This window comes from Parasteatoda tepidariorum, chromosome 8, assembly GCF_982258835.1.
Source record: "Parasteatoda tepidariorum strain Cologne lab strain chromosome 8, Ptep-v5.0, whole genome shotgun sequence".
In the NCBI taxonomy this organism is placed as follows: Eukaryota; Metazoa; Arthropoda; class Arachnida; order Araneae; family Theridiidae; genus Parasteatoda; species Parasteatoda tepidariorum.
This window is the reverse complement of record NC_141762.1, coordinates 77,485,734-77,507,672: the sequence shown is the minus strand read 5'-3', so window position 1 is coordinate 77,507,672 and position 21,939 is coordinate 77,485,734. Positions and strand designations below refer to the sequence as shown.

The window sequence follows — 21,939 nt, the reverse complement described above, 5'->3', positions numbered from 1 at the left end:
TAAAATTTTTCTCACTCAAGTATCAAAGTATAAGTATCAAAAAGCTCAAGAGACAGAAATAAATGCAGATCTCATTGCACATGAATTACTTTTATAGTTATCAGATAATTAAAAATTAAGTATTGATAGTTAAAAGATTTTTTTCAACAATCCATCATTCCACTTTTAACAGAAGCTACATTAATAATTGCTATCGAAAATGTTAATTATCATAAAGTTCACCATCAGCTGATGTCTCCACTTCAATAGCAAAGTTTTATGTTAATCATTCTACTTCCGAACAGTCATCCCAAATTTCTTTTAGTAGCTCCTTTTAAATTTATTTTTAAAAAGTCAATAAATTGAAACATAAATTTTCTTAAAACTATATCTTGTTACATATTTGTTCTCTAGGAAATTATACAGATTTTTTTATTGTTTTGCATTAACGTTATATAATATCCAGAGGGGTAATAAACAAAAAATTTACTGGGTACCTGAATTCGACCAGAGAATAAAAATTGCAATTTTCACTGGTTGAGGGTACCTGACAAAGTTTTAGGACTCAGTACTTCAATTTGTTTATTTTCTAAATAAAACGAAACATTTATAAATGTTTCGTAATTTCTAGTTCGAAACTTCATGAAAGGTTTTGGTGCACACTGTATGTACAGATAAATCTGTAATATATCTGTCTGCATATTTGTATAAATCTGTAATATATCTAACTGTAGATATGTATAAAAGTGTTATATCTATAAAACTGTGATATATCTGACTTTACTTATAAATCTGTAATACATCTGACAGTATATATGTATAAATCTGTTATACCTATAAAACTGTAATATATCTGACTATATGTATAAATCTGTAATATACCTGACGTATAAGCACAAATCTGTTATACGCATAAATCTGTAAAATATCTTACTTTATATACACATAAACTAACAAAAAATTTAACTAAATTGAGTAGTAAAAATCAAATTAAAACATCAGTTTTTCCAGTTTATAACTTTTCCATTTATATTCGAGATTCATAATTTTGATTTTAATACTATATTTATCAGTTTTGAAAATTACATATAAGTTATCTTCTATTTTAAAATTAAAGTGAATTAGCTCTTAAGCTAATTTTATTTAAAAAATAAAAAGGTGAGCAGTAAAGCTTGTATAATAATGATACTTTTAGAGTCAAATCTTAAGCAGATCAACAGAGATTTGTTTTATATGGGAACATTCTACAGTTGTTAGGAAAAAGTATGTTTTTGAAAATAAATATATTGCTCCGCAACAACAGCAATAAATCCAACATTGACTAGAAAGAAATCATCAAATTTTACTCTTTTCTGTAGCCTAGCAACAGAAAGTAGTTTGATAAAATTTCTTCTGAACAGTGGTATAATTTCCCATAAATACCACAGAGTGCTCCCATATTTTGATTGGTAACAACACATATATAGCCAAGCCATTGAATGACGGTAGTTTTATATATATTCATGTTAGTGACAAATGTCACTCGTAGTTCAAGCTGCTTTCAGATTCAGAGTTGCCTTAATACTCAGTTACACTATCCAGTAAAGCTATCACTTTAAGATTTGATCCAGATTCACAAGGATAAAAAGGCTCTCGCGTTTGAATCAATGACTTTAATTCTGCTATTGTCTCTTTCGATAATGGCAATGACCATTTTATGAGATCTTCCATATTTTTCCAGTCCATATCAGTAGTGCGCAGTTTTTTTAAAAATATAAACTTTTTGATTCCTTTTTCAGAGAGTACAAAATCATTTTTGTAACGTTTGACATCATCCATGCTATTGAGAGACCAATTCAAGAGCACCGTGGCAAATTCATAACATCGTTTTTGTAAAATAGTCTCCACATAGTTATGACAAATACATTTAAGTTCATTTATCTCCTCAGGCGAAGGAGAGCAGTAACTTACAAATTTCTCTAATGCATCCCTCGCTGTACTTGGTTTAGTACGCAACTCACATAATAAGAACTTGAAATGTGAATTATTATCGTCATGAAGAAAGTCCTTTTTGAATTGTTGAATTTCTTCGTCGTTATCAAAGTACCAATTTAAAAATCGTTCTAAAAGCTCATAATTGCGCATAACTATAAATGTAACATACATAATGTATGGATCCAATTTATTTTTCTTAAAATCTTGTACTTCGTCAGCAGATTGAAATGCCCATTTTAAAAACATTTCTACAGTTTGAAAGTTACCTTTTTTTAGCCATTCATGACAAATATGCCATTCATTATACCATTCACTTGTTTGAATTCCATCTTCAAAATCACAACGGAAGGTATATAGATTACACTCAGGTGGCAAAGTAGTTTCTGACAATAAAGTGCAAAGCAAATTTAATTCATTTGAATAAAGGAAATAACAAAATTTGTGCCATCCAAACAAATAGCAAATTATTTGCTTCACCTCTTCTTCGGAAGCATCATTCAATAACATAAGAGACAAGCTTAAATTTTTAAGTTCCAGAAAATTTAATATGACTTCGGCGCAAGTGACTTTTTTTTGCAAAAATGATCGTTTCAGACTAGATGGGCTGGCATTCCAAATTTTTTGGAAAATTTTTCTTTCGATTCCTTCCTCACTCACTGTAGAACCAATATCCTTCATTATAGATACATAAACTTCGTCATGAAGATAATCTAATAACTCTAAAACAGTGGGCAAGAATATTCTTTGAAAAGGCCAGCTTTCAAACAAAACCATTAGTACATGAGAATGATTCTGAAAGTACTCTGCTAGACTAAGTTTATCACTTATGCGAGATAACAAAAAACATAGAACATCAAGAGATTCATCATATTTTTGACACACTGAATTTTGTATACGCCTGATACCTGGAGTGGCTTGCAAGAGCCACTTGTCCAGATTGGCAATTTTCTCTTGCTCTCCCAGCTTTTTCCAGAAGTATTTCAAAGCAAATTTGCTGCCAATACGAATTGAACAAGTTATCATATTTAGATCAATACCAAGGTTATGATCGTAGATGTTTTCATAGTCTATGCGTATAACTTTATTTAGAAAACAATCCAAACTGTTCTCAAAAACAGAAGTCCAATATATAACCATATGATGTTTGTACACATCACCAATCCTGCCAATTCTAAATTGGCTTTTCATCTCCGCAGGAACTTTCTTCCATAAAACTGGTATATACTTTTCCAAACAGTAGAAACAGGCTGCTTCATACAAGTGGCAGATATCGTTATCTGAATTTTCTTTGTCAAAAAGTTCCATAAGGGATTTCATAATGTCAACCGTTCCTTCCACTGTCCAGTGAATTGTACCGCCTTTCATGTATTCGCAAAGATTCTTATGATATCCTGTGCATGTACAGTAACTGTTGAACTCTTTCAACAGCTGCAACATTATTGGTCGGACAACATACGAGACTTCCGTCTTCAGAGATGCAGGCAAGTAAATACTGGACAGCTTACATAGAATTCTCTCTTCTAATATTTCAGACACATCTATATCAGATAAGTAAGAAGTGATAATTTCTTTCTTAATTTCAGGCTCCATCCACAATCTTATTGCGATGGATACTGCTGAAATGTGCTGCAGGGAAGGAGGTTCGGAAAAATAGTTTACAAAATCATCATCTTGAGTTGAATCCATTTTCAAAGTCTTGCTAACTGTGTCTCCGTGTCTCTTTCTTTTTCCACTATGGTCCTCCCCTGCAAGACACAAATTTTTCATCATATATTCAACTGATAATTTTTTTTTGTATCAAAAGTAGAATACTTTTTCTTGAAAATATAAAATGGCAAATACATTTCATTATTTCATTGGAGAAAGATGTACAGTACAGAGAACAAAACAATTTTACTTCATCAATCTCAACTGAAATAAATTACTAAAATTCACAAAAGCTCTCTTACAGTTAAATCTGTCCATCTTGAAATTTAAAAAATTCCCTATATTTATAATTTAAGTAGGCAGGTAGGTCATATTTATCTTGAAAAAATTTCTATCAATAACTTCGCACCTCAAATTTTGAAAGATAGTGTAAATTACAGAAATTAATAGTGAAAGACCAATCGTTTCCAACAACAGAAGTTGAAAGGGAAAAAAATGGAGATTGATTACTATTGTCTAAATGGTGATTGCTCACTATTGCCATGTCCCAGATCTATGGAGTATAGAATAAGCGATGGGGTTATTGACAAAACCATCAAAAGTCTATTTTTACTGTTGTATTAGCAGTATACTAGATATATATGCATGTTACAAAAAAGTTATCAATGTATAAATTAAATTAATCTGCTATAATACCAGAGATCCAAAAATCTTAAAATGTTTATACAAGGTGCATAGTCAAATTTTTCAACAATAAATAAGCACCTTTTAAGCACAAAAAAAAAAATTTTTTTTTAAAGCACTTTAAAAAATATATAATTAGTCAGAGTTGGCAAGTTTTTGATAATTGACGGTTTTAACCACCGTGTCAAAAACAAAACTTTTGACAATTGTCAAAAATTATGAAATATTGACTCATTCAAAACGAATGGCGTTTTCATACGCTACGGACCCGCGGTACGTCGAAATAGATTGGGGTTGAATTATTGTGAAAACGTTGAAAAGAATAATGTGAACAATGTCTTTTTGCACAAAACATGGCAAAAATTAACATGGAAAAGGGAAAATTAAGCACCTATTTAAAACACCCAGTGAAAAAAAGCACCTTTAAGGACTTTCAAAAAACAAAAATCGAAAAAAGCACCTTTAAGCACTTTTTAAAAACGCTACGCAGCCTGTTATATTTTTTGCTAAGCATGTGAGTTAATTGGGCATATTGGCATACCAGTTCATGTCTGGATCTCAGTGTTTTCATCTCAGAAAAAAAATGGGTGAGAATTTCTCACCCTTTCTCAAAAACAGGGTGAGATTTCAAAAAGTTAAGTGAGATTTCAAAAATTAAAAAGAAAAAAAAAAAAAAACACCAAGAGACTTGAAAAAAAAATCATTTCTTTAATTATAATGCATTTTTAACATCTTCTAATTTTTAAAGCATTGAATATTTTTGCTGCATCATCATATGGAAAATGTTCTACATCTACTTTTTCATCAGCTATTCTCATTAGGTTGCTTAAATGCGTATTTGTTTCGTTTTGATCGTTTCTACCCACATTTGTTTCATTTTCATTTGTCTGTTTCGGAGTAGAAGATATTGGCTTTACAAGGTATTTGTCCATCTTACATTAACGAGCAAAAAATTTGAACATCTTACATGAAGAAACCTTACCTACGGTAAACACCTGGTTGCAGAGAAATGCGTTCTGAAAGAGGTTCCGTGGTTCGGAAGGATGGTGTTCTGTTGTTCTTAAAGGTTCTGAACAATACTGGTAAATAGGGAAGTTAGATAATGGGGCAGATGTTGAAAATAATAAAACGTCCAGGAAGAAAAGTGAAACGGATTTTATTCTAAATGGCGCAAATGAGAAATCTTTTTCAAGATGCGTGAAATTCGCAAATTTTGAAATTGGTTTATAGAATGCGCAAATTTCTCGCAATAATAATTTTTTAATGCGAGAATATAAGAAAATATGCGAGATTCTCACATTCTCGCGCTGTAGTGAAAACACTGGGACTCATAAGGCTAAAACTGAACAGCCAAACATTAAGTACAAATCATTCTTTAAAAAAATATTTTCTGTAGAAAAAATTAAACTAAAAAATTAATAGCGAAATATAAATTTTTTTTTTCTGAATTGCTTTATAATAAAATACAGTAATTGCATTATTTTTATTTATTTAAACTTAAAAATGCATTTTTAAAGAGTAATAGATTATTATAAGAAGCCTTTTATCGTTCAAAACATAATCATTCTTACAACACACAATTATTAATTGATTTTTTGAAAAATTCAAATTTTGAAGCTTATACTATTCGATTTCGCATAACTAAACATTACATAGTTTATAATAATCAATACCACATTATAAGATTTCAAATGACATATCAAACTATAGCTGTGAAATAAAAATCTTAATTTTTCCTAACTGGAACTCATCAAAAATAAGAACTACACCATCTTTATGCAGTATTATTTATAAATATTTGTCGATTATAAAAATACATTTATTACCATTGCACCACACAAATTTAATTCACTGTAGAACATTACTGACAATAATAATTTGAACAATAGCAAAGGACATGAATGTCACACTTTCTAGAGACTAGCCTAAAAATACAGTAGTACATTAAAAATCCGTTTTATAAAAAGGGTAAAAGAAATTAAAAACTAGATATTAAAAACTAATTACTATTAAAACTGACACTACTCAAAATTATGAATAAAGTTTATTTACTGAATTAGTTACCACAGTAGGTATTTAAGTAATTGATACAAAAAATATTAATTAAAAATTTTTTAAACCTTTTGCTAAAAAAATTTTTTTTTAGTCCTGAAATTTAATAAGGAGTAATAAGTTTCCTTAGAATTAGATTAGCTCAAAATTAGATTTTATTTTTAGAAACTAGAAAAGATTTAGTTAAAAATCAGGTTTAATTAAAAAAGAACCATTGTCTCTATGAATCTAGCAGGTTCATTGAAGGAAAAAAAAAGAATTTGAAAATAGGCATCATCTCATTTAAAAATGATAAATGTAACTTTTAAGTTATTAACTTTTTTAGATTCAAAGTAAGATACAGTAGGGAACCGATTATTCGGAACGATCGGGACCATCGCTATTCCGGATAACTGATTTTTCCGGTTTTCTGAATCGCTATGAAAAGCCGTTTATTTATTGTTAAACCCAACTAAAAAAAAAATATATATTTGGAAATAATCTTAAAAAGAAGAAAAAACGATGAAGTAATACACTAATGATTACTTCCAAAATGATGGCAAGGTAAACATCGTTCAAAAAAGAAAGAAAAATCCTAAAATCTTATGAGGTAAAAAAAAATTTATTTTTTTTAAAAATGGGGGGAAAATTTATCGAATTTCGATCCGGTTTTTTGGTTTTCTGAATTCCGGATAACGGGTTCTGTACTGTATTAAACTAAAGTTTATAGTAAAATTTATTTATTTTATTAAACATGAGCAGCAGTAAAACAGTAACTATCATAATAATTAAATTTTAATTTATGTAACTCCTGAATGACATTCATAAGCTTTCAGCTAATGCTTTATAATTCATTAGTTATTTGGGTATCAGATGGGATTTGTGTTAACCACTATTTCAGAAAACCATATTTAAGTGGGACAATGTTGCAGCCCTGGTAAGAAGGACAGATAGTACAGAAAGAGAAGAAGGGAAGAATTCAATGCCACTAGCAGAGATTCAAACTGGGGGCCTTTCTGGCATGAGGTCAGCTCCCTGACCACCATATAGGTTTTAGATAATAACTAAATTTTTTATAAATGAAATCAGGGTTCGTTGATTTAAATCAGCTTGATTTAAATCATGATTAAAATCAAATGATTTTTTTAAAAAAATCATTGATTTAAATCAACTGATTTTTATATATATATTATATTGATTTTAAAAGTTAAAAAACAGTGCTTTAAATTATTGATACTTTTATTATTTTCTTTTCTTAGTTTTAAAATTTATTTTAAATAAATTGCTGCATTAATTAATTTTAGTTACAAAATTACTTTCTTTCTTGGAGTGTGTTTAAACACATTTAAAATTACATGTTTAAAAATCTTTTGATTCTTAACATTGAAAGTACAGATTAAAGTAAATATTTAATGCTGTCTTAATATAGACTTGCATAGCTGTAGAAAGTAAATAAACATGCTTTTTTTTCAAAAAGCAAATGTTAATTAAAATTCTACCTTTTGATTAAAAAAGCATGAAATTCAAATCTACATTATAGTTTATTGATGGAAATTTCTATATTTCTAAAACTTGAGGTTACATTAAAAAGAAATTACCTTAATATGCCAAAAATAGAAAGAAAAAAAAAGCTGAGTTCAGATATTTTCTTCCTGATATAGTGTCATTCTTCCCTATCAAAGTCTATTTGAAGCAGTAGGGTTATTAACTGGTTTTTATTTTTCTTCTCATAATATGTTTACGGTATCTTTGAAATTATCAGATTTTCTTTTGTGAAAAAAAATTCCAATGAGTACATAGATTTTTTTAAAAATGTTTTTTAGCTTAACTTATGTATTTTGATAAAGGATTATAAATGAATATTTTAACATAAAATATATAGGTTGAATATTTATTTTTTGATGAATAACAACATTTATAAACATAATCTGTTGAATTTATTTTGCCATTTTATAAATCATGAGAAAAAAAAGAGATCACAATTTTAAATTAAAATTATGCTGTGCTAATTGAAACTTTGTGTTATTAGTTAAAGTAGTATTCTTTAAATTATCTATTTTATCTTGTCTTTTAATTTCAATCATGCTTTTGTATCAAAATGGTCGCTATGCATTATAATGAAAAATTATTTTAGTAAGTTAGAGCTTCTAAAATATTGTTATAATATAGTTTTAATATTAATTTAATTTTGATTAAACATTTATAAAGTTTTTTTGATCATAAATTAAAGCTCTTATAGTGTATTTAAATAAAAATCAAAAAAATCTGATTTAAATCAAAAAAATCCGATTTAAATCAAAATAATCCGATTTTTTTGATTTTTTTAAAAAAAATCACGAACCCTGAATGAAATAGAGTCAAGATGCCCCTTTAAATTGGCAGAATAAAATAAAAAAAAATTAAATTATGCCAACAACGCATAAAACTTACTTAAAAGATTTTATATATAAACTATTTAACTTCGTTTCAGGCAAGGAAATGCAATTCTGGAATTAAATTTTCAGATAGAAAATTTTATTCCAGAACGAAAGTAGAATTTACATTTTAACTGAAGCATATTGAATTTATTAGCCAAATATCATTATGCTACAAAAAAAAAAAAAAAAAATTGTTGTCATCTATGTTTAATATGTAAAAATGAATAAATCCAATAGATATAAACTTTAAGCGAAATTTTAATTTATGAAAATGTAAGGTAAAAATTTAAATCTTACTTTCTTCCATGATTGATTTTAAGTACTCAGATTTAATTTTTACGAAATATTCTTTAAAATTAACTTAACATTCTCTGCATTTAAATATTAATTCTTTTCAAATGACGCTTTCGATGGTCAGGTTTTATTGATTGATTAATTGACTATTTCTGCTACTTCTAGGATCTCAAATTACATTATATTTAAAAAAAAAAATCACAGCTAATAGCACCATAGAAAAACGTATTGTGCCTCTTGCAGTCTTGATATATTTTAAAACTATGTCAATTATTGTTGTTGTTGTTGTTAATTTACGTCGCATTAGAGCTGCACAATGGGCTATTGGCGACGGTCTGGGAAACATCCCGGAGGATGATCCGAAGACATGCCATCACAATTTTGATCCTCTGCGGAGGGGATGGCACCCCCGCTTCGGTAGCCCGACGACCTGCGCGCGAAGTCGAGCACTTTACGGTAGCACAGTTTAACGAGGACCAATACCGCACACCCTCGGTCCCTACGCAGACTGATCCAAGTGGGTCACCCACCCGCACACTGACCGCAGCCAGTGATGCTTGACTTCGGTGATCTGATGAGAACCGTGTCTTAACGATCAGTCCACTGCGGGACCTATGTCAATTAAGCTAATGGCTATGTAATTATTAAACCAGAAACAGTTAAAAATGTCGAAAAGGTTCTTAAATAATTAGAATGAGTCAACATTTGTCAATGACAAATAAAGCTGTAAGCAAAGATTGCCAAATCTTTTCTAGTCAATATTGATCCATCAATCAATCAAAGACGCTGTAGCATTTGCTTTGCTTTTCCTCAGCTTCTGCAATCCAGGTATTAATATAAGATTCATCCAGGGATTAATATAAATATCTATGTTTAAAACTTAGATACTTTGATCTAGAAACTTAGAACATTCAATAGATATTGTACTGCTACTCAGATAAAATTTTAATTTAATTTTTAAAGCCAATAATGGAAGAAAGTAAGTATTCTCAGAAATTAAATTTTCTAATTGTTTGGATAATTTTGCCTTACTTTTTTAAGTTTTAGATTTAAGTTTAGAGTTACTTTTTAAGTTTAGAGTTTCGCATTGATAATCAGTGTAGGTATAGAGAAAATGTTATTGTTTGAATTAGATTACAACTAATCAGTGTAAAGGCTACATATTCAAACAAATTTAAATAAGATAAGAATTAATTATTATTCCTTATAGCTATTCATTATTTTCATATATTTAATCAGGTCGTGAGACTTGAATTGCTCTTAAATAATATCGGAAACAATTAAAACTTAAAATTAATGAATTTTGATCTTATATGCATTTTCGCTTTTACTTAGTAATACTATAGTTTTTTTTTTTTTTTTAACGCTTTGTATCTCTACTCTAACATTAAGATTTTTTCTATATATCTGCGTAATGTCTCGCGTTCTTGCATTTTTTAAAATGTTGATTGATTGATTCAGGCAGTTGAAGATCTGGAGGGAAGAGTAGTTCACCAACTGTTGCATTTTGGAGGATTTGAAAAATCAATAGTGTAAAAAATAGTTTCTCTGAGAGTTATTACAGAGCGATGATGCGCCGTGCTGAGGAAAAATCGCCTTGAAATTCTTTTCCCCCCCTCAGAATGAGTGTCTTATAGCCATAGATTGTTCTTCCCCCAGATTTTCAATTATGTTTTTGTAAAAAATTTAGTTATCTAACAAAAAAAATTGTCATAAAATGCTATACACTTGGGAAAAAATTCAGTATAATTACCTGTGTCAGGGTAATTTTTGAATTGATATGTGTTTGCACCAATGACAATTTCTGAGATGCCAAAAGCATGCAAAATGTTTAAACATGCAAAAATTTTGTAGTATGTCCAAGAGCAGCTAAGAGTTATTTGCCTGATGGTCTTCTTCTGACATTTCTTCTTTAGTTTTTCTGGGTCACCAAAACTTGGAATAGATACTGATGCAGAAATGTTTACCTACCACCATAAACATTATCCTAATATGAGATATTTGAAACTTTTTATTGATTTTTATGGTTTAAAAAGCTTTTGTATATAAATATTGCTGTATTAAAAAGTTTCAGTTAGTGAAATTACAGTATTGCATGGTATTTTCCACTAATATTACATTATTATGACGTTAGTCTAGTTTTATTATAATTTTAGTCTAATTTTAGTTTTTAATTTAGAATCTTCAAAAACACAATTTAATTTTAATATTGCAAATATATATCGGTATCTTAACCATTTCCCTGATTATCCCGAGTTAACTCGGGTATGTATATATTGCAAATATTTATTATTATTATTATTTATAGTATATATTGCAAATATTTATTATTATTATTATTTATAGTATATATTGCAAATATTAATAATTATTATTATATATATATTATATATTGCAAATATTAATTACTATTATTATTATATGTATTATATATTGCAAATATTTATTATTATTATATATATTATATATTGCAAATATTTATTATTATTATTATATATATTATATATTGCAAATATTTATTATTATTATTATATATATTATATATTGCAAATATTAATTATTATTATTATATATATTATATATTGCAAATATTTATTATTATTATTATATATACTATCAGGGGTCTGTCTAGGTTTTTCTGAAAGGTACCTATTTTGTGAAAATTTTGACATAATTTGTGAAAAATTATATTGAAAAGTCAACACAAAAACATGGTAAAAATATAGATTTATCGTTTCTTAAGGGATACAAAAATAAAATTTTAAGAAAAAGTATTTTGTGAAACTACCGTTTCTCCAAAGTTGAATTTGTGAAACTACCGTTTTACCTAAAATTGAATTTGTGAAGGTACCGCTAAACGGTAGTAAATTCGGCCTGGACAGATCCCTGATTATATATTGCAAATATTTATTATTATTATTATATATATTATATATTGCAAATATTAATTATTATTATTATTATATATATTATATATTGCAAATATTAATTATTATTATTATATATATTATATATTGCAAATATTTATTATTATTATTATATATATTATATATTGCAAATATTAATTATTATTATTATATATATTATATATTGCAAATATTAATTATTATTATTATATATATTATATATTGCAAATATTTATTATTATTATATATACTATATTATATATTGCAAATATTTATTATTATATATATTATATATTGCAAATATCTATTTCAAATATTCGACCGGAAGCAAAACAAAAAACAATAATAATCTGCTGTGATAGGAAGTTTGCCAATTTTTGTTTGTGAGTTTTGCTATTTGTGGGACTGCAAACGTGTTTTGTACAATTGTATATACAATGGTTGATGAACTTGCATAGAAAAAAGAGTAAAAAAATGGCATTCCGGAGCAAAAATGAAATTAATGCAGATGATTTTTCAGATGGCGAACATATATATACAAGGACTAATATTTAACTTTTTTAATTTGCTCGAGATAATTTGGAATGGTAAATTAAATATTTTTTACATAGAAAAAAAATTAAAATTTCAACTTAGAGCTTGTGTATTATGTTTTGTTCTAGCTCCTTGTATTTATTAATAAAGTAAAAAAATATGTTGATTTTTTTCTTTTTTTTTTCTTTAAAAAAATTGGTAAGGGAAGCCTTTTCTTGAAGTGTGATTTTTTTTTTTTTTCAGTGATTAGTTTAGTAAGTTATTCTGTTTAGAAATATTTGTTAACCTACTATGAAGGTAAGGTTGAAAAGATTTAAGTCAACACTTCATTTTGTTATTTTTGAATATTAAAAAATAAATCTGACAATTTTTTCATTTGTTTGTTAGCCTAATTTTTGGTCATTATCCATTTTCATTTAATTTGAGTCACACATTTACATGTATTATGCTTCTACGATAAAATAATTTTTAGGTAGCAATATATGAAAAATATAGTTATTTTATTTTGAAGTAAAATTTTAATTATCATTATGTGTATAAAATTCAACAAATTATAAACTTAAGTTTTTAAAGTATCTTTCAGGAAGAAAAAAAAAGTCATTTGATTTAAAACAAAGAAATCTGAAATAAATCAACGAACTTTTCTCACTATTTTTTATTATTATTTAAAAAATAATCTTAAATTCTAGTTAAAAGTGTCTCTAATAGCTGTTTTTTTACATCTTTCTGTTTCCTCTTGGAATCAGTAGGCCAGTTTTTGAATGCTCCAAACTGTTCTGACAATGACACTCAAAAGCAAACTGAAAAGTTAAATTTATTTTTACCTTAAGAGAAGAGTGACGATGTCCTTTACTTCTCTTTTTGTTATAAATTAACAATTTTGTGTAGAATTCAAATGTTTTGTAAACAAACTTTCTATTTTATTGCAAAATATTTTACAATGCTGCCCCGACAGTATTTTTGTCACTTTTTCATCAAAATAAAAATTTATATAAAATATACATTTTAGAAATTGAGAATTTCTTTGGTGCATTTAAAGTAGATTGCTCCAATCTTTCTCAGTAATAATTTAAACTTTTTATTGTAATTTAATTTGTTTGGTGCTAGAGAACTCTGTGAATCGGCATGTCACATCTCTTTGACTTTCTCTAACAGTTCACAATAAGTTCCATTAAATTTTGTCGTTCAGGAAAGAAATCAACCTATGCAACACCTTAAGAGTTCTAAAAAATACCCGTACTTACTTAACCAGTAGATAACTGAGATTTTGCTTCAAATAGAGCAGATTCATTTTTCCTACCCCATGTATGGAAATACAGGTACACTTTGTTTCAGGGGTGTATCTAAGAATCGTCACAAGTTAAGATTCAAATCAAAAATGAGTCTTCTTCTGATTCATAGTGACTCAATAATCTTTGAGAAATGTCATATCTTACATCCTTTAGATTACTAAACTAAACTCAGCGGCGCGACAGCCCATAGAGGGCCAAGGCCTACTGTGCCCATCTCAGTTTTCTTGACCTTGGGCTCTGGGGTGCAGGAGCAGATGTTTCGGTCAGGTGGTCAGCTGAACGCGGAACCCCCAGTTCCCAAGCATGCTTGGTACTCATTTATCGACCCACTGAAGGGATGAAAGGCTGAGTCAACCTTGCCCAGCCCGAGGATCGAACCAGGGACCTGTGGCAGGACAGCGCGAAGCGCTACCGCTCAGCCACCGGGCGTCACATCCTTTAGATTAGTATTCAAAATTCTAGGCACCCACCTCACTGAGATTTTTCGATATTTCAACTCGTCATGAATTAGACTTTGCACACCTCCTTAACTCATTTCTGTTATGGTACTAACTTCTCTAAATTTAATTCGTTGGTAATTATAAATAAAGTCACCAACTTGATAAATTTTCGCTGTCATAAGACTCTTCGTAGATCAACAAACACGAGACAAGTTTTCAGCTTCGTCCTGGCCTTGTTTTAATAACTTGTGCCATTTACATACTTGAGCCCTCAACAGGGTATTGTTTCCAAATTGTGCTTGTAATTTGTGCAAAATGTCAGTAGGTTTGACATTTTTGCTTGTTAAAAATTTAATTATTATGTGTTGTGCAACTGTGTTAGGAATGTTACTCTTACTTATTATTCAAGCTACTAAAAAAAAAAAAAGAACTTACAAAGAAATAAACACTGCCAAGCAATTATTTAGACTCTAGATAAAGTTATAGTGTTGCTATCAGGGCAAGAATAAAAATGGTCCACTGCAATTAAAAAAAAATCTGATTTATATTTGATCTACCTACATAATAGTAATAGTAATATTTGAAAAAAAAAATAATGAAATAAATTTTAAAAAAAAACGTAGTTTGCGCTGTTTGATTTCCATAATAAAAAATTAATCATTTGATTGAAAATTAATAAGGAAAATAGAGGTTGTTAAAAATGTAAGAACTGATTCATGTTTTAAATTTTGTGTGCAAATTCTGCAGAAATAGTAAAAATTTATAGGATAGGTTCTGCAAAAACATATTGTGTAACATTTTTGAAAAGTCCTCATGCTTATTTTCGGCTTTTATTTCATAAAGTCTTTCAAATAGGATTTGAAAAATTTTGATTGTAAAAAAACTTGCTTTTTAGGGTTTTTTAAGAAATATTTTAAAAATTTCTTGAGTCCTTAATCACACTATTCTAATATGAAACTTGAATGATTGGTAACTATTTATAACTTATTTTATTGCAACATAACTATTTTTAGGAGGTTTTAGATATGTGTCCTATTTCTCTTTATATCCACCCATGCTGATTTTAGGTTAAATTTTTGATATTTTTTTCTTAATGTTTTCTGTAGTTTGCAGTCTTTTGATGATATACTATTATTCCCCTAACACAATATATATAGCTATAAAAAAAAGAAGAAAAAAAACGTAGAAATTACTACTATGAAATTTTCCTTGAAACTTTAAAGCAATAGAAATTGTTTTGAATCTGTAATTTAAAACTGTTTGTCAGTTCTTATACTTTTAAAATTTGTTACAGTTTAAATGGATAAAAACTAAATTTGATTATTCTTTTAATATTAAATGCACAAAAACAATTATCAAGCATTTAGAAACAGACAAATGTATACTATTTAACTTCCTTGGGATAACTTAGCTAGAAAAAATGAAACAGCGCGAAAATGTACATAAAAAAAATATAACATATCTTTAAATACAGCTTTTGTATTGTGGCTAAACCTTAATGCTGTTTCCCAAAAGTTGTGTGTGCTGATTTTATTGCATTACCAAAAGTTTTTTTTCTTTATTTTCCTTTTTTCTATGGCTGAGGAGCTGAAAATAAGGTTAGTGTTACCCTTAACGTAACGCAAAATTTCTCTAGTACTAGTACTTATTTTTACACTATTTGCAATTTCCTAAATCTTTCATTACAGATGCGGTAAAAAAAAATTTTATTATTCAGATTTGTTATTTAAAAAAATACATCTTTTTATAAGTTGATTTAAAAGCAATTGAAATTAACAATTCAATACTAATCTTAGATTTGTTAAACATAATGAACATAGGGATCATATTATAATTTACTTCCAACAAAAATTCTTAACTGTATTACTCACTGTATTTTCATTTCAAAAGTGTTAAAAATACATTTTTGATTAAAAAATAAACCAAATTACATATTTCAGTAAAAATTTGTTAGGGACCATTCATTAATTAACAGTTGAAATGAGAATTAATTTTTGTTTTCTTAATTCTCTATGCAATTCAACTAATAATTATATAAGTATTATAATTTTTTGGGTGTATACAACAGTAATATTTATTTACATTTAGAAAATATATTTAATAACTTTTTTTAAAATAGAGTTTAATTAATTATAGTTTCAAATTAATTTAAAGAACTAAATGAGCAATACTATATTGAATGTGTTTATGCTGGATAATAAAATTGAACATAGAATTCTTTGCTTGAAACAAGTTGCATTATCATGATTAAGTTATAAGATAAAAATACAAATAAAGCGTGGAAATAAACAAAAAATAGGAGGAAAAAAAGGAGTTTAATGAGAAGTGGAAAGCAATTAAAGTATTATATCACGAATAAATTAATATCAAATCGGATGACGTTTTGAATTTGTCATTTTTGAATGACATTTTGACGAATCAGAGATGTATTTTATACTTTGCCGGTTTCTCATTTGGCATTCTATAGAATGCCTAGGCAATGTGTGAAATATAAATCATTTCCTACTTTGCCGACTAATTTTAGGCATTCTATACAATGCCTAGTCATTCTATACCAGTGGTTTCCAACTGGCGGCCCGGGGGGAATCATCCGGCCCTCGAAGCCTTTTTTTGTGGCCCGCGAACAAAAATATATTAGTTGTCATTTTTTTGAGGACAATTTTCGTAAAAAATCTGTATGGGTTTCAAATACTTTTCACGTTAATAAAAACCTGATTTCCTTGTTTCGGTAAAATTTAACATACTAAAAGGTGCAAAAAAAATTATTTCTCAGCTTTTGCATCCAAGAAATGGTTTATTCAAATACAAAAATAATCGTGTATGTTGCTCTTTTTTATTTAAATTTTTTTTTTGTTGATATTTTGTGAATATAATTTAGCATGTGTGTATCAGAAATTTTCTCCAAGAAATTCTCCTATTTAACTTTTTGAAACCACTCATTTTGAACAAAAATATTTACACAAACATTTGTAAATTTTAAATGTAAATATTTATTTTCTGGTGGTTGAAGCAGACAAACCTCAATTTTTTTCATGGAACATTTTGTGTGCTAATATGCAAGTTTTAATGCCAACCTTTTGAAAGTTTTATATCTTAACAATCAGATATCTGTTGCTCATTAATTGTTTAATACATAAGCGCACATTAAAGTTATTGTAGCCCGAATTTTTTAATATGCAATTAAATATTTTTAAAAATCTACTTCTTATTTTTATTTGTAATTCAATACTTTTGTTTTGTACAACTTGGTAAAATCTGACAGTAATATTTAATGTTCCTTCAAATATGTAAGAGTCCTTCATAAAATTTTGATAAAGTTGCGGCCCGCCATTTGATTTGCGTTTTTAATTGTGGCATTCTCGCGTTCCTTTATCAAAAACTGTCATTCTCTCTATTATTATTTCCTTGCGTTGATCGCTGTTGTTCACGATTCTTTTAACTGGAACGAGTGATCCTACTCCATAGTATGAAACACCCCCAAAACAGGTTTAAAAAATAATTACTCTTCTTTCATTTAATATATCCACAGTTGTAAAGCTCTGACAAGGGAACACTCTACGTTGTTTAGGATCAATTTCTTTTCAGAGAAGTAAGTTATTTACGAAACTATAGAAGAAAGCTTGGCAATACGAAAAAATTTTTTTTCACAGAATTTTATCAAACTTACCTCTGTTTTCTAGCAACAGTGAGGAATTAAGTATTTTACATGAAGTATGGAATGTTTAACAAAATTATCCCTAAACACGGCAGAGCGTTCCCTTATCAAAAACTGGTAATATACTCAACTTATGTCTAAATTTTATCTTGCAGGTGATGATAACGAAAGCGAAAAAGGTAGTATTTTGTTATCCAAGATGGTGGGGACCGATTCAATTCAAAGTGAAGGTTTGAACTTTATATCTGGACCTCCTACTTTGCAAAGCATCGCTGTCGTGCACATTACCATCAGGCTATGGACAGAAGAGGACGTGATGGAGATACTTCTTCAGGGCTATGGTTATAGCAAGTTAGAGGAAAGAGTGTTAGATAAATTGAACAAAAGTTCAATTCCTCATTTATTCCAATCCGAAATCTCAAAACACATTCGACCTATAGGACAGCAATTGTTGAAATGGTTTGATGACAAAAATCAAGAATACTGCTCACTTCGGGATCTTCGTATAATGAATGGTAGAATTCATTGGACCATGGATGGGACAATTGATAAGGTCAAAACGCTTGAAGAACTTATTACAAATGATTATCCGAATAAACCTTTCTGCTGCTTGTATTGTTTAGCGTGCAAGTACTGCTTAGAAGAATATATTTTTGATTTATGGGAAATGCTGTCTTCTAAAAGCCAAAAAGAAATTGAGTCTATCTTCATAGACAGCGAGTATGAAAATGATTTAATTGCTTACTGGACTTTTATTGCGACCAACGAGTTGTCTGGACTGTTGGAAATGTTTGAGATGAATTCGGGCAATATATACCACCGGTACTTTAACCTTAATGAAAATATGATTTCGTGGTCAATATTTGTTGGTAATCCATTCGCTCTCAAATATTTTTGGCGTAAGTTGACAGAAGAGGAGAAGAACGCGAGGATTTACATGTGGCTTAAAATGGCAGGTGAAAAATGTAACAAATCATATTGGGCACCTTTGAAATACAATTACCTAGACTATAATTCATACACGGAAAATTTTTATTTTTTGTTGTTTCAAGTAAGAGACCAGGACATGCAAAAAAAATATTTGCGAAATAATGTGTACAAAGTATTGAATCCACTCTTCAGAAGTTGGCCGTTTCAGAAATTTTTCGTATCTACAACAGTGCTCTTTATGGATCACATGAATGGAGACGAGTATTTAAGCGTACTCAGAGACATTATAGAGGAAATGGAAACGGAAAAATCTACACGGAAAATATTCAGTGAAATCTGGAGTTCTACTCCGCCGAAGTTGAAGTGTATATTTTTAGAAGAGAACGTTTTATATCTCAATCAAAAGTTTCCAATTGTTTCCTCGCTTGTAAGAGTGATATTGAAATTCCTTAAAATTGGTGACACGTATAATGCCCTCAGGTTGGTAAAGGATGCATCCACCACAAAGAAGAAATGGATAACTTCTTCTGTAACCCGAAGTGGTGATTTCTACAACTACGTTTATAACAAGAATGACCTGTCATTGCTTGACATTTTGTTTAAAGCATTATTGCCTCCAAACATGGATCTGCAATCATTCAAAAAAGGAATAGCCTTCAGTTATACACAATTGGGCATGTGTATGGAATGGAGAAGTATGGGTGATGTTCAAGCAGTGGATGTATTTCTTGCATGGGCCTTCCAATCTGAAAAAGAAATACAGGATTTCAAGCAAAAGTACGTAGATTCGTTCCACGGGACTTACTCAATTGCTAAACAAGTTCATGATGTTTATAACTTGCGTTTTGAAACAGGGGCAGAAATAATTAGATTCAGAACTCAACTTTTGTGCAGAAGAGAGTAGATTCCAATTTTTGTATTATTTTTTTGGAAATACTTCGAATGTTTGTGCCAAATTTGAATTCCTGAAAAACAATAATATTTCCTGATTTTTGCCAGAACTATAAACATTCCCTTAAATAAAAAGAAATTTTTGCGCAAATGTTTTTCTTTTCTTTCTGTCTTAAGAAACATTTTCAATAAAAATCAAATTTTACTATACACGTTTCAAGCATTTTCAATTTCTATACTAGGTTATTTTTCCTAAACATAAAATACGCTTTCGACTAAATGACCCATATTTATTAAAAAAAAAATTTTACTATACTAAACTGCAATGTTTCTTGACAATGGAGAAATATGCTGAGGGCAAACGAAGAAAATAGTTCCCGGCACGATGTCTGTATTTCGAGGTAAATTACGCATTTCACAATAGAAATATGATAAGTTATCTTAACCCACACATATATAGCGTTAATTTGCTATAATTTTCTTAACATTTTATATATTTTCAGATTTACGAGCGGCGCATCGCGGAATGGTATCTTTATTTAGTTATATTTCTTCTATATAACGACTGAACTTATTTCTCCTTCTTCCTCCGCCAGCCGTGACGTCATTGTCAAGAAACTTTGCATTCTAGTATAGGAATTTCGAAGCATCGCATCGGAAAAAATATGTTTTATTATAAAGCCATTATAAGATTAGAAAACGCCTTCCTTCAAAAATGAACAATTACTAAAAGCATTTTACTGTTTTATATGGCGTGATAATAAAATATTACTTATACGCTTTAATTTCAATGCTTATTGGATTATCGCAGCAAAACTTACAAATATACATGAAAACATCACAACCAATGAAATATTTGCAGGAAATTACTGAGTGATTATCTTTCATGCAAAGTTGCAAACATGTCTCCAATTTTCTTCTATGGGCTGCAAATTGCCTTCTAATATTTTACTCCACTTCTGGCTCAAGAATTCGTGCAAGGGTGCCAAAAATATTATTGATGCTTAATTAATATTAGTAATATGATTAATTGGAATAAAAAATAACTTATGTACTAAAAAGGAAAGTTGGAGGAAAGATGTTTGTTTTGAAGAACCGTAAAACATCGCCGCGTTATTATTGACACCAATTAATGTTGGTAATATGTATTAATTGAAATTTAAAAAAAAAGGGGCTATGTACTAAAATGCAAAGTTAACGGATACTTATTAAATTTAGGGAATTCGTAGAAAATCGCCATGCTCAGATGACTCTTAATTAATTTTGGTAATCCCTACTACTGGTATTATGGTAATTGGAGCAGTTTTAATAAGAATTCTACTACGGATTTCCGTAGTTTCAGAAAATATTTTCCCGGTATTAAATTTCAGTTTAGTATTTTCTACCAAAATACAAATCCGGTATTTTCCAGCAAAGATAGTGTTAATACAATATCTTTGAGAATTATATGTGAAGACCAGTTCCATGTCTTGACCCTCTCCCTTTTCATCTTCTCAATTGTAAAGGAATGTACTACGATTTTTCCTCTTTATATTTTTCAAATGTAATTGCCGAAAATATTTTTTAAAATTTCTACGACGCTTTCTTTTAGAACTATGTTCAATATAGTTTTAAATAATTTTCTAAATAATTTTTTTTTTTATCTATTTAAAAATCAAGACAGAAACTAACGTACTTCCTTCTCCTATGACTCCCCACACGCTAATAATGAAAGCATGCGAAGTGTTGCCATAGGTAGAGAGCCAGTGCCGTAACTTCACCCCTCGGGGCCCTGGGGCAAAATTTTTTGGCGGAGAGGCCCTTTCAAAAACTTTCAGTACTCCATCTCTAATCGTCATTTTCGCTATTTATGTATTATGTTAGCGAATATGTTTATGAAAACAAGTTATTTGTTCGCATATAAATTGGATAACAAAACATTGTAAGTTTTCCACATGGCAAAATACAAAATTTCAGCGAAATCGATTAATCCTGAGAAATTATATTTTAAAAAAGTCGTACTTATAAAACTCAAATTCTTAAGAACTAATCAACCAATTTCGCTCAAATTTTGTATTCTCCATGTGGAATTAGATACTTTAAAATGATACAAAAAAAATGCCTTACGATTCAAAAGTTTTCAGACTATTATTGTCCCGTAGTGGACTGATCGTTAAGACTCGGCTCCCAGCGGATCACCGAAGTCCAGCATCACTGGCTGCTGTCAGTGTGCGGGTGTGTGCCCACTTGGATCAGTCTGCGTAGGGACCGAGGGTGTACGGTATT

General features: G+C 29.0%; 2 protein-coding genes across 2 annotated transcripts; one reads left to right on the top strand and one right to left on the bottom strand.

The window, feature by feature from the left end:
* Nucleotides 1–981: 981 nt before the first annotated feature.
* Nucleotides 982–9,363, bottom strand: LOC139425687 (uncharacterized). Its single transcript, XM_087169181.1, has 2 exons — nt 9,030–9,363; nt 982–3,698 (listed from the first exon to the last, which is right to left on the bottom strand). The coding sequence occupies exons 1-2, from the start codon at nt 9,037–9,039 to the stop codon at nt 1,537–1,539; spliced, it is 2,172 nt and encodes a 723-aa protein (XP_087025307.1). The 5' UTR covers nt 9,040–9,363; the 3' UTR covers nt 982–1,536.
* A 262-nt stretch (nt 9,364–9,625) lies between these two features.
* Nucleotides 9,626–19,825, top strand: LOC107454797 (uncharacterized). The gene is made up of 2 exons (XM_016072104.4): nt 9,626–10,005; nt 18,009–19,825. The coding sequence occupies exons 1-2, from the start codon at nt 9,996–9,998 to the stop codon at nt 19,685–19,687; spliced, it is 1,689 nt and encodes a 562-aa protein (XP_015927590.3). The 5' UTR covers nt 9,626–9,995; the 3' UTR covers nt 19,688–19,825.
* Nucleotides 19,826–21,939: the final 2,114 nt, after the last annotated feature.